A 12,454-nucleotide genomic window follows, 5' to 3' on the forward strand; every position below is an offset into this window, starting at 1 on the left:
GATTCTGTGATTTCACCGCAGCAGCCAGGACGAGGCCGAAGCTCGCTCCGGGACCCTGGGAACTGCTCCCTGCAGGGAGAGGTGAGGCCCCAGCAAAGCTCCCCAGCCTTTCCACGAGGTCATTCCTGTTAGTAATACATTATAGTTGCCAGGAAAAAAAATTTCTTTCCAGTTCTCCGAAGGGACCGCGGAGCTGCATGGGCACAAGCTGTGCTGCCGCTCAGTGGCAACGCGCAGGAGGGTTCCTTGCTTTGCCGGCAGATTTCCAGCCCCTTCGAGGCAAGGAGAGGCTTTGTGCTTGTTTTTTTAACCAGATTCACTTATTTATTACTTATTTCACAAATATTTAGATGTTTATTACAGGTGCTACAATGCCGTTGTGTATTTGCAATCGGTAAACAAGTATTTATATATTCACCTTTATCTTTACATTTCTGTTTCTATGTTTATATACTGTCTGTACACTCATACGGGTCTGCTGACACCAGCAGTGCAACCTATAGCCAGCACAGCCCCGCCGTGCCCGTCCCCAAGCGCTGGGCACTATAGCCGCCCTATAGATTAACATTAACCCACCGCCACCTCCCTGGCCACGCCCCCCCGCCGGGGCCACGCCCTCCTCCCCTCTGGCCACGCCTCTCACCTGCAACCCCGCCTCCTCTCACCCGTGGCCACGCCTCCCTCCCCCGAGGCCACGCCTCCCCCCGCGTGGTCACGCCCCCGGGGGAATCCCTTCCCAGCCCACCACAAGGAGCCCCGGCGCCACGTGTGTGCGTGCGTGCGTCATGTCCGGCGGCGGGACCCGGAAGTGACGCGCTGGCCGGTTGCTATGCGGCGGGCCGGCGGCGGGCCGGGAGGTGAGCGTGGCGTTGGCTGCCCGGGCTCGGCGGCTGGGGAGGGGGAACGGGCGGCAGCGGGGAGGGTCCCTCGGGGGGGGCCTGGGTGGAGGGAGCGCTTCTGGGCTCCCGGGACAGGCCCCGGCCCCCGGGAGTGCCGCCGCGTTTCTGGGGAGCGGGGCGGGGGGTTAGACCGGGCCGGGCCCTGCGGCCTGCCCGCTGCTGCGGCCGTGAGGAAGGGGCGGGGGTCCTCCGCAGCCCGCCGCGCTGGCCTGCGGGCTGCCGGGGCCTGTCCCCCTGCCCGTTCTCCTCCCTGCCTCCGCCCGGTGGGGTTCGTGGGCGCCGCTCGGAGCGGGAGCGGGCGGCTGCGGTTGGGCACCGGCGCGGGGACTTCGTGGCACCTGGGGCAGGTGCTTTCGTAAGGAGGGGTCGGGTGCGGAAGGGCTGTGAGACCGGCTGGGCGGGGTGGGGAAAGAGTGACGGCCCTGGCCTGTGCTGAAGTGTCGGCACTTGTGTGTTTGGTTTTTCTTTAAAGGTTGCTGATGTTTTATTACGGCTGGAGCCTTTACGTTTTGGGGACCGGCTTTGGAGGTGGTAGCAGAGCTGAAGGCACTCTCTTTATAAAGACCTTGTGTAGAAGGTGTGCTGCTGTCTGTGCCTAACTTAAAGAAAGTTAAGGTGGCCAAGAAAGCCAATGGCATCCTGGCTTGTATGAGAAATAGCGTGGCCAGCAGGAGCAGGGCAGTGATCGTGCCCCTGGGCACTGGTGAGGCCGCACCTCGAATGCTGTGTTCAGTGTTGGGCCCCTCACTCCAAGAGGGACATTGAGGGGCTGGAGCGTGTCCAGAGAAGGGCAACGGAGCTGGGGAAGGGTCTGGAGCACAAGGCTGATGGGGAGCGGCTGAGGGAGCTGGGACTGTTTAGCCTGGAGAAAAGGAGGCTGAGGGGAGACCTCATCGCTCTCTACAACTGCCTGAAAGGAGGCTGTAGAGAGGTGGGGTCGGTCTCTTCTCCTAGGTAACAAGTGATAGGACGAGAGGAAATGGCCTCAAGTTGCGCCAGGGGAGGTTTAGACTGGAGATTAGGAAATTTTACTTCACTGAAAGGGTTGTCCAGCATTGGAACAGGCTGCCCAGGGCAGTGGTAGAGTCGCCATCCCTGCAGGTATTTAAAAGCCGTTTGGATGAGGTGCTCAGGGACATGGTGTAGTGGTGGGCTTGGCAGTGTTAGGTTTATGGTTGGACTCAATGATCTTAAAGGTCTTTTCCAGCCTAAACGATTCTGTGATTCTGTAACTTTCTTTCGTCTTCCAGAGCAGTGCAGTGAACAGCTCTGCTCCAAGCAGGGTCAGCTAGAGCGGGTTGCCCAGGTCTGTGTCCAGTCAGGCTTGGAATGTCCCTGAGGATGGGGGCTGCACAACCTCTCTGAGCTGTTCCAGTGTCCCACTACCCTCACAGGTTTTTATTCTGTTCAGGTGGAATTTCCTGTATTTCGGTTTGTGCCTATTGCGGTACCACTGACAAAGGAGTTTGCTTCGTTCTTTACGTTGTCCAGTCAGATATCTATACGCATAGATGAGAGCCATCTCCTCTCCAGTCAAAACAGGCCCAGCTTTCTCAGTCTCTCGTCACGTGAGAGATGCTTCAGTACTTTCATCAGCTTTGTGGCCCTACGCTGGACTTGCTCCAGTAGGTTTATGTATTTCTTGTCCTGGGGAGCCCAAAACAGGACCCACGCTCCAGATGTGGCCTCAGCAGTGCTGAGTAGAGAGGAAGGATCACCTCCCTCAATCTGCTGGCAATACTCTTCACAATGCTGTCTAGAAGATCATCTATGTTTTCTTTTTAATTCAGGAACAGAAGAGCGATGGCTTTGAGAATGGTTGATATGCCTTGTCAGTCTGAGGTGACCGGCTGATGTTTGAACACCAGCTGGGCTTTCTCTCTGCTGGTCGTATCCCAAAATGGGGAGGTAAGAATCCCAAAGGAACTGTCAAATTGTCTTTTGAGTGAAGGACAGGGAACCTAATCGTGAATTCAAAGGTGGGAATAGTGTCTTGACTACACTCAAGCCTAAACATGAGCAAAGCAAAGCTAGAGCAGAGCAAAGTGAGAAGTTTTATGAAGAATCTGTTTGTCCTTAGCTTGTTCTATTGTGTTTCTTTTTGGTAATAAAGTCCGTTTTTAAAGCAGATTATCCTCTTTGAATTTTAGGATCAGCATCTCATGTTTGCTTCCTGCTTCTTGGCACTTCAGCATCTCTCCGGTGGGATGTCCACGTATTCTCAACACCACTTTGCGACAGATCGTTGTGATAGGAATACTTGCTGCTGCTGTCTCTTTGCTTTACTACTCTCTGGTAGTCATCCGCAATAAGTATGGGCGTGCATACAGGGACAAAAGATTCCACAGGTGAGAGTTGAAAAGGCTTTTGCGGAAAGGAATGAAATGTAGTTTTGGTGTGAAAGAGAAAACACTGACAGGTTGAATCTGTCGAATACGTGAGTGGGGGGAAATAGTATGCATAAAACTTCCCGCTTTTTTATGAAGCTTTCCTTATCTAAGTTGATTTTAATTTATCAATAATTCAGCGTTCTGATATCTTATTTTATATATCTGTAGCAGCTCAGTAAAGTCATAGGTGCAAAAATATTGCGTAATAAATTATTTTGGAAGTTACTTTTGGTATTTATTCTGGGAATTTGATTCTTATGGGTGGCACTTCACTTTTTTCTTCAGCAGCAGTACAATAGTGAAAACTGTGCGATTCCTATGATGGAAACCGTTGTCCTGTTTTGAGTCTGATGTTGAGGAAAACTTCCACATGGAACTTACTTGCCACGTAGTAATGCCTAGTTTTCTTCTAGATATCTTGCCCGAGTAACTGACACTGAAGCTACTGATACAAACAACCCCAATCTGAACTATGGAATTGTTGTGGACTGTGGCAGCAGCGGCTCTAGGATTTTTGTGTATTGTTGGCCAAGGCACAATGGTAATCCGCATGATCTGTTGGACATCAAACAGATGAGGGACAAAAACAGAAAACCAGTGGTTATGAAAATTAAACCAGGTACTGGAAAGAAATTAATTTTAGATGCAATTTTCTAGATAGTTGCCTATCCTAACTTTGCTTTTTCAAACTCTGTATTTAAGGTGTCTGGGTAAAGGACACTTGCAAGTTGTCAGCATGGCACTCCTCCAGATTTCTTTGGGTTTGGGTTGCAGAGAGCTTTGTTCAGCTTAAAGCTTGAAACATGACACTGGTGGGCAGGAGGGAGAGGTTTCTCTGTAGGCTAAGACAGTTGCCGGTTCAGTTGTCAGTTAACTTGGTTCTGTTTATTTAGTGAATAAATAACTGGCTTTCTGTAAAGCTATTTGAACCAATTCTATAAATAGGTAATATACCTAATACAGGTTTTTGTGTAATGTCTGGAGTGGAGGATGATTAAGTGTTAGCTTCATTCTTATTTCTGTAGTTGATTTCCTGGGTTTGGCTTTGGGTTGTTTGTTTCTCCTCTGTGTGTTGAGTACTTCCTGGAAAATCTTGATAACGAAAGCTTGAGTTGCTTCACTCTCATATTTATCTGTTTCATTAGGCATTTCAGAGTTTGCCAGCTCTCCTGAAAAGGTCAGTGATTATATTTCTCCGCTTCTGAGCTTTGCTGCCGAACACGTGCCACGTGCAAAACACAAAGAGACTCCTCTTTATATTCTGTGTACTGCAGGAATGAGGATTCTGCCAGAAAGGTTATTGGCTGTCTTATTTTTAGCATTTAGAATAGCGATCTTGGTGTATCTGACTATTTTTAACTGTTCAAAATGTAATTTTGCAGCCAGCAGAAGGCAATACTTGAAGATCTGCTCACTGATATTCCTGTGCATTTTGATTTTCTGTTTTCGGACTCGCATGCAGAGGTTATTTCAGGGAAACAGGAAGGTAGGTTAACATTGGAAAAATTATCTTTGAAATGTTTATTACTTTCATGGTACAACTTGGATATTTTTTTTGTTGCTTTTTAAAATTCTGGTTCAGTTGAGAGACCTTATTCCTCAGTAGCAACATATGGAGTGTGGAGATGATCATCTGCTATGATCTTCTAACTTGTCTAAATGTTTTCTGATTAGCAGTGAAAATAACTTGTCTGTGTTTAGCAGGAATTTTAGTCCATTTTCTCTGGCTTTGGGGAGGGAGGGGTAAAGATAAGGCAGAACATTCTTGATGGAAGAAACTTTGCAGGGAAAATGGTTTCTAAAGGAGCGATGTTTTGATGTGATTAGCTCACTAGAGGCTTAAAATAATTTTAAAAGCCAACGTGCTTGCTTTTTGTAAAAGTTACGCATCAGACTGTCTTTAATACATTGAATTAGGATTTTTATCCTATCCTTGACTTGGGAGAGAAAGAATAGAATAACTTGTCAGGAATGTTTAACTTCTAAGTATTTTAAATAATAAGATATATCACTGCTCATATTTTAATAACTCATATGCAAAAAATCCCTCTTTGTTTTTAAGATGATATGTACCAGATATTCCTGAAATATGTTTTCTTATGCATGTAGGAGTATATGCATGGATTGGCATCAACTTTGTTCTTGGAAGATTTGAACATACAGATGATGGTAAGTGTCTTAATTGTGAATTGGATTTTAGGAAGGACTTCAAGTACAGTCCTGTGCTTTCATTGTTATGGCATGTTTTTAGGTAGAGATGTTAGTGAGTAGTGCGTGTGCAGATGCTGATGCTGGTTTAATTTGTATGTGAAATTTCAATGATCTGCATTGCTACAAAAAATTAAGTTAACTAGAAGTAGTGCAGTGCCGCTTTAGGCACACGCTAGTTGTGTTTCTCAATGCCTTTTCTTTGTTTTATCCAGAGGATGAAGCAATTGTGGAGGTGCATGTCCCAGGCAGTGAAAACAAAGAGGCCATCTTTCGTAAGAGGACAGTGGGTATTCTTGACATGGGCGGAGTGTCGACTCAGATAGCATACGAAGTCCCTAAAACTGTAAGCTTTGCCTCTTCGCAGCAGGTTATTATCTGTGCAACTTTCTTCTTTTCCTTTTGGTTTATTTTAATGCATATTTGTTGTTTTGTTTTCTTTGTTTTGAGTCCTATTCTTCATTACATCACATTCCAAAACCGAGGCAAGAGAAGATGGCAAATACAAGTCCTTCATCAGCTAAGCAATTCATTTGTATTTTGTTCATGCAAACGTTTATTTCAATTAGTATAATTTGCCACTAATTTTCAAGTTTAAGTGGACACGTGGACATGCATTCTTTGTGTGTGTGCATGTATGTATGTACAATTTTTAAATTTGTTATACTTAAGAGACTGTATTCTGGAGTTTAGAAACCAAAAGTTGTGTGGTGGTGATTCTTATATAAGAACTTATATAATATATGGCTTTTTACTTTAAGTTGGGTTGGTAGAAGCTGAATTAATAGGACATGGGGGTGACAGTACAGTTTGTTTAAATATCACCTACATCCTCAGCACAGTTCGTCTGTTGTAGGAAGCAAATTTCTTTGTTACAAGTCTTAAATGGAACATAAATTGCTCTAACTTGAATCCACTGAGTTCTAGAGGAATTCCTGAATTTTTGAAGTTGGATAACTTCCTGTTAACTTCATTTAGATAATTTCTCAAGTAACAATAGCATAAAAGCCCTATGTTTTGACTCTCAATGCACTGTTACAATGATGTATATATATTTTAAAATCTTCCTGTGAAGTGATGGGTTTCATTATTACAGGTTTTAATAACTACATTGCCTTTCAGACAGATGGTGTACAAATAGTTTGGGCCGTTAAACAAAAGTATGGGCGGTTAGATTCAGAGCAGATTGCCCCAGTCAAATATGAATTGGAAACGGGAAGAAGTTGCAGATAGCTGATACGATGACTGTTGTATGGCTCTGTCTGAACGTAAGCCGATATAAAATAGGTATTCTGGTCATGGAACCTGTCCAGGCTCCCAGACAGAGAACGACAAGAGAGTCAAACAACTGAGTGTGACGCTTACAGTCCTACTGCTGTTTTTCATTTACAAAGTCAGTTGGAAGCCGTGCAATGTTACGCATTTCTGAGCATGTTCTATATGAAGTGCTTCTGCTACACAGCTCTCAAATATCTGAAAAGCTACTGCAAGTGACTGATGGTATGTGAGGAGAGCTGAGTGACTGACAGGTCTCTTGAAAAGCTTGAGAACTCCAGATTGGAAAATGAAGAACAGCTCTGCTGGGCAGACCATCAACCTACCTAGCCTAGCAAGCAGTAGTATGGGGACTCGGTCAGAAACGGTAGCATTGAGATTAGTAGCCGCAGCACATACTTTTTCATAGGAAAAGATACTTTAGCATCCATAGTAGCAGTTCCTGGCCTTTACAGTTCCGTGAGTATCAGTAGTGGTAATGCAGTTCTCTGCAATCAATATGCTTTGCTCTCCCTATGAAGCAGAAGGTAACGTGGACCTATGAAAAGCAAAATAGATGAGTAAGGAGTGAAGTTTAAAGATGTCAAGGGCATCCAGTTGTCCAAAGAACTCATCTTTAGGTTCTGGTTCATATTGTTTATACCTAACCTTGGTGCTTGTGTTCCTACAGGAGGAAGTAGCCAAAAACTTACTTGCAGAATTCAACTTGGGCTGTGATGCTCATCAAACTGAGCACGTGTATAGAGTCTACGTTGCAACGTTCCTTGGCTTTGGAGGAAATGCAGCACGCCAGAGATATGAAGACAGTCTATTTACCAGTACAGTGCTTAAAAACAGGTAGCTGGCTGCAGTTGCTTGGGGATGTGGGTTCTGTGCATCACTAGGCTCAGTAACCCTTAACTTGAATGTATTTAGTAAAGTATTCTGATGTAAATCTTAATTTCTACAGCGTGCCACATGCAATGCTGAAGTTTCTTTAAATGAGGATGCTTTGTTTTTATGCTGTTGTATCTCGGAGCTTAATGTTTCTGAATATGCAGTTGTTACTGTGCTTGCTCCTTTATACAGACTGCTGGGCAAACAGACTGGCATGACTTCTGATTCACCCTACCTAGATCCTTGCCTGCCCCTGGATGCTCAGGATGAGATCCAGCAGAACGGACAGATAATGTATTTGCGGGGAACAGGAGACTTTAATCTGTGTCGTGAAATTATTCAACCGTTCATGAATAAGACTAATGAAACGCAGACATCTCTTAATGGTGTCTATCAGCCTGCCGTGCACTTTCAGAACAGTGAATTCTATGGTTTCTCAGAGTTCTACTACTGCACCGAGGACGTGTTACGCATGGGAGGAGATTACAATGCTGCTAAATTTACTAAAGCTGCAAAGGTAAAGTGTTTGAGAGAAACTTTTCCTAATTCAAAACAACTACTCTCCAGAAGCATTTTGTTCTGAAAGTCTTGCAACAAAATTCTTCCTTTAAAGATCCCAAATCCTTTTACCCTGCAATGAACTATCACAGGGCATCTCTTCTCCTCATTGGGTTTTCTTTTAGAATACTTGTTTTAAGGCACGATAGTAAAATTGACTCTAGAGGGAACGGGACTCATGGTAGTCAAGTTCCAGCAGAGCTATTGATAATGGGGAAATCCATGCTGCTTCCGCCCCTTGCTTCTTTTTAGGAATGTCTTAGTTGTTGTTAGAAAAAGAATTCCTTTTCTTCTTGCTTTATACATTTTTGTACCAGTTTCTCAGGTGTTGCTCCTAACAGGGATCAATCTGTTGGGGGCAGTTTAAAGTAAGGCTACAACATAAAGTAGAGGAATATGACCTGCTTTGTCAATGCCCTAAAAGTGGGTTGTCTATTTTTTCATCTCCATGTACATGACCAAAGAGTTGAAGTGCTACTGAATACTAATTTAACCGCAAATGCCAAGTATGGATCAAAATGTTACAGAAAAGACCATGAAATTTGTGGTCTGACTTATTAGCAGTGCAAGGGAAGCTGTTATTTTTTAGTTTTCTAGCTTTCAGTATTTGCAGAGCATCTTATTTAGTGGCTTTTTTTTCTTCTCAAGGCAGAAGCAATGTTGAAGTCTGTCTGTCTTTCTTTCTTTTTTTTTTTTTTCTTGAAGGATTATTGTGCCACTAAGTGGTCTGTCCTACGGGAACGTTTTGACCGTGGTCTTTATGCATCACATGCTGATCTCCACAGATTGAAGTAAGTGTTTGTGTTTGTACAGCAAATTCATTCATGCAGAGTTGCCAGCGAGAGGTCATGTCCAAATGATCCATTTAATGAAATCATTGGAAGTGTGAATATAACCTTAAATATTGCATCATCCGTAAAAAAGTACTGATAATTATGTGTCTAAATGTGCTCCCCAGTCCTCTGGGACTCTGTAACTGCTGGCCTGACTTTATGCCACTCTTTCTATAGGTACCAGTGTTTTAAGTCTGCCTGGATGTATGAAGTATTTCACAGTGGCTTCTCTTTTCCTGTGAGTTACAGCAATTTGAAAACAGCTCTGCAGGTTTATGATAAAGAGGTGCAATGGACCTTGGGAGCCATTCTTTACCGAACACGGTTTTTACCTTTAAGGTACCGGTTGTTTACTCAAATGTCTGGAAAGAGCATTTGGGTGGAAGGTATGGGGGTTTTATGAAGGGAAGAAGTGTGGTGATAGCAAAGCAGCTGACAGGTAGGGGGAGACAAGATGTTGTTTCTAGTCATTATATATAACCTCAGTGCATATTTTGGGTAGCTCAAATAATACTTTTTATAAAGACTATTCTACTAAAATGGGCCCTGTTTCCTGTGGTAAGATATAGTTTGGAGGCAGAATTTGATTTGTAACTTACGTCCCTTATCCCTTTGATTCTTTTCAGAGACATCCAGCAAGAAAACTTCCGTGGAAGTCACTCCCACTGGAGGAGCTTCTCCTTTGTTTACAATCACTATTTGTTTTTTGTCTGTTTTCTGATTGTGCTGCTCTCCATCCTGCTTTACCTGCTAAGGCTCAGACGGATCCACAGGCGAATGTTGCGTAACGGCTCGTCCACTTCCCTGTGGATCGAGGAAGGCCTCCCACCACAGAAGATTGCAGGACCCTTATGAGATGCTGTGATGGAGAGCTTTTATTGGACTTGCTACTCAAAAAGCCATTTTTGCCTCAGGGTTCCTCCTTTTTGTCCCTTTAAACCATTGAAGAAGCAGATTGCCTAGAGCGTGTAATAGAGCTAGGCTTTGGAAACATGGGCAAATGGGGTCAACTTGGCTTAGTCTCATTAGACAATATCTGCCAAAAATTACTTATTTTTTTTAATATTGCACTTTTGTGTGTAATGGGACGAGCAAAGACTCGTCAGTAAAGGAGCAGCAGCAGCTTAAGCTATGTATGGTAAGAGAATGAGTGTGAATTCTCATCCTTTGGGTGAGATTGTGAAATCCTGTTAGCTAGGATGAATGAGGACTGTTTTTATTTTCTTTTCCAGATTCCAGGATTGATATCACTTGAATTCTCAATTCTGAGTCTCCTCAGTCAAAGAAAAGGAAGTGCAGGGTTTTCAAAAGCAGTAAGAAAACAACTGTTGAGGACAGCTTAATCTGATTTTATATTCTGGGATAAGTCCTGTGATGGAGAAGAGAAATCTATTGCACCCAATGCTGTCCTTTCACAAAACTGCTTAAATCAGTTTTATTTATTTGTGACAGTTTCCCCTTTTGTCTTGGAAGCTACATCCTCATAGTGGTAAAAGTCACTACTTTTTAATCCTTTATTTCTGTTTCATAATCATTCAGAGATCTCCTTGAAACTCCAGTAAGGTGAAGAGAACTGGAATATGCCTAGGCTTTTGTTTCTGCTAGAGTAGACATGCACAGTGTCTCTTTTTTGTTTTTGAGTACTCTGATTTGTTAATTTATATATTATTTAAAACTGTTGATTTTACTTGAAAGTAAATTTGTCCATGATTAAAAGTGGGATTTATATGAACTCTTGGTGTATGGATATTTTATTGCACAATATCACTTCTGTTCTTACTGTTTGTATCCAGCTGGCAAAACTTTCTTCTTTTCTAGTAGGTGTGAATATGCTGGAGAACTGGATGCTCTTTTCAGTATTGGAGAACTAGACATGTTGATTCCATTTTTGTCATACTTAAGGTGCAGTTTAATAATCTAAAAATCTAGATACTTGGAATATTGTTTTATTGTCTCCTTTCGATATGCTTGCTTTTGCTTTTGCCTTTGACTGTATAGGGAATTTAGGCTTGATCTGCTGAACTGCAGCTAAATTTAGGTGCTAAACTTCCTGCTCCTTCCATCCAGTGTCTGGTAGATGGCTGTGTTGCAGTCATAAGAATTAACTGGATATGTGGTGGAATTTTGAAACGGCAACAGAATCTTTAACTGAATGTTCAGAAATAACAAATAGTGTCTCCCTTTTATAGCGGATTTTTTGTACCTGACAAATCTGAGCACTTCACCAGCTGAGAGTCTGTTTTGCATTTTGCTATTTTTTGAGCACCATCTGAGTGAATGCTTAGATAATACACCTCTCACTTCTGATGTCTGGAACTGTGGTACAAACTTGTTGCACTTGTAGGCCGATAAGAATTATCGGAGAACTGACACTGCCAATTGTTACAGACCCTGTACTTCCTGTTTCTGAGATGCCTAAAACTGAGTACAGAGCCTTTAATTGCACGCTTAGATAAAGCAGCCCCTTTTGGACAAGGGCTGATGTTAGTGGTAAAGTGGAGGGGAAGTGTCAGTGTGTGACCTGGCAAAATCCAGGCAGATGCCAAGCATCTCTTAGCAGAAGAGATAGTGTCTCAAATGCAGCAAGCAAAAAAAAAAAACAACCAAACCAACAAAAAAACCCCAACCAACCCAAAAAAGGCCAATAAAAAAGTTATGAAAATCATAAAAACATGAAAAAGTTGCAAGAATGTTTCAGACCTAAAATAGGATGTCTTTTTAGATGCTGCAGCATTTTCTTTTTAGTGATGTTCTTAACACTTAAGAGAACGCAAAAAAAAAAATCATCTTTAACGTATCACTTTAGAATCGGTTCTTTGATAGAATCGGAAGCTCATTTTTATTAAATAATGGACAGTCATGGAAAAAACTATTCTGGCCTTAACTAAGATGGTATAAACAACTTCAGACAATCATTTTTCTTTTCAAAAATATGTAATATGTTGTGGTTGAACCAAGTGCAGGATTTCGACATTGCTTTCTTATCTTGTAGGATGGCCAAACTGTGGCTGTGCACAATGAAGGATGTGTTTTATGGCCCCGAGAGCTTAAGAAGATTTTTGGTAGAACAAGCTGCAGCTAGCAAGCTTGGTGAATGCAGTAGGGACAGGTACAGCACTGGGATAATGGAGACAGATGGGTCTTGTGCTTACATGAAGCATCGTGTGCCTGCTTTAGGCTTTCCACGCTCATTTTTGAAAGCATCACACTGGGGAATGAAGATATGAAGCAGGAGTGTTTGGAATGTGAAGAAAGATAAGATGATGAATGGTGGTGAGAAAGTGATCAGGAAAATGGGGCATGAATGGGCAGGAAGCTTTCGAGGTACCAGTGACTGCTCTGCAGTGTACTGTGTCTCTCTTTTTTTGTTTTCCTTTGACTTTTTTATCTTCTGGGATCCTAGCAGTATTGTCCT

General features: G+C 43.1%; 1 protein-coding gene across 8 annotated transcripts; it reads left to right on the forward strand.

Moving 5' to 3' along the window:
• Nucleotides 1-777: 777 nt before the first annotated feature.
• Nucleotides 778-10,959, forward strand: ENTPD4 (ectonucleoside triphosphate diphosphohydrolase 4). 8 transcript variants are annotated; one of them, XR_012778684.1, is made up of 15 exons: nt 778-857; nt 2,690-2,807; nt 3,050-3,247; nt 3,703-3,908; nt 4,435-4,585; nt 4,672-4,775; nt 5,399-5,458; nt 5,713-5,843; nt 5,948-6,016; nt 7,443-7,609; nt 7,841-8,165; nt 8,912-8,997; nt 9,217-9,378; nt 9,666-10,177; nt 10,272-10,957. XR_012778684.1 is itself a non-coding variant. In XM_075523505.1 (14 exons), exons 2-14 carry the CDS (start codon nt 2,800-2,802, stop codon nt 9,825-9,827), a joined length of 1,728 nt encoding a protein of 575 aa, XP_075379620.1. In that variant the 5' UTR covers nt 778-857; nt 2,690-2,799; the 3' UTR covers nt 9,828-10,959. The 8 variants fall into 8 exon arrangements, 7 of the variants coding, with proteins under 7 accessions (XP_075379620.1, XP_075379613.1, XP_075379619.1 ...); XM_075523505.1 differs by having other exon boundaries at nt 9,217-9,277; nt 9,666-10,959; XM_075523498.1 differs by having other exon boundaries at nt 9,666-10,956.
• The last annotated feature ends 1,495 nt before the right edge of the window (nt 10,960-12,454 follow it).

This window comes from Mycteria americana, chromosome 23, assembly GCF_035582795.1.
Source record: "Mycteria americana isolate JAX WOST 10 ecotype Jacksonville Zoo and Gardens chromosome 23, USCA_MyAme_1.0, whole genome shotgun sequence".
NCBI lineage: Eukaryota > Metazoa > Chordata > Aves > Ciconiiformes > Ciconiidae > Mycteria > Mycteria americana.

Excerpts from the sequence above, each read along its gene's own strand:
- ENTPD4 (XM_075523498.1), top strand. Across the intron at positions 5,844-5,947 it reads CATACGAAGTCCCTAAAACT|TCCTATTCTTCATTACATCA; the intron begins GTAAGCTTTGCC and ends CTTTGTTTTGAG. Across the intron at positions 6,017-7,442 it reads CAAATACAAGTCCTTCATCA|GAGGAAGTAGCCAAAAACTT; the intron begins GCTAAGCAATTC and ends GTGTTCCTACAG.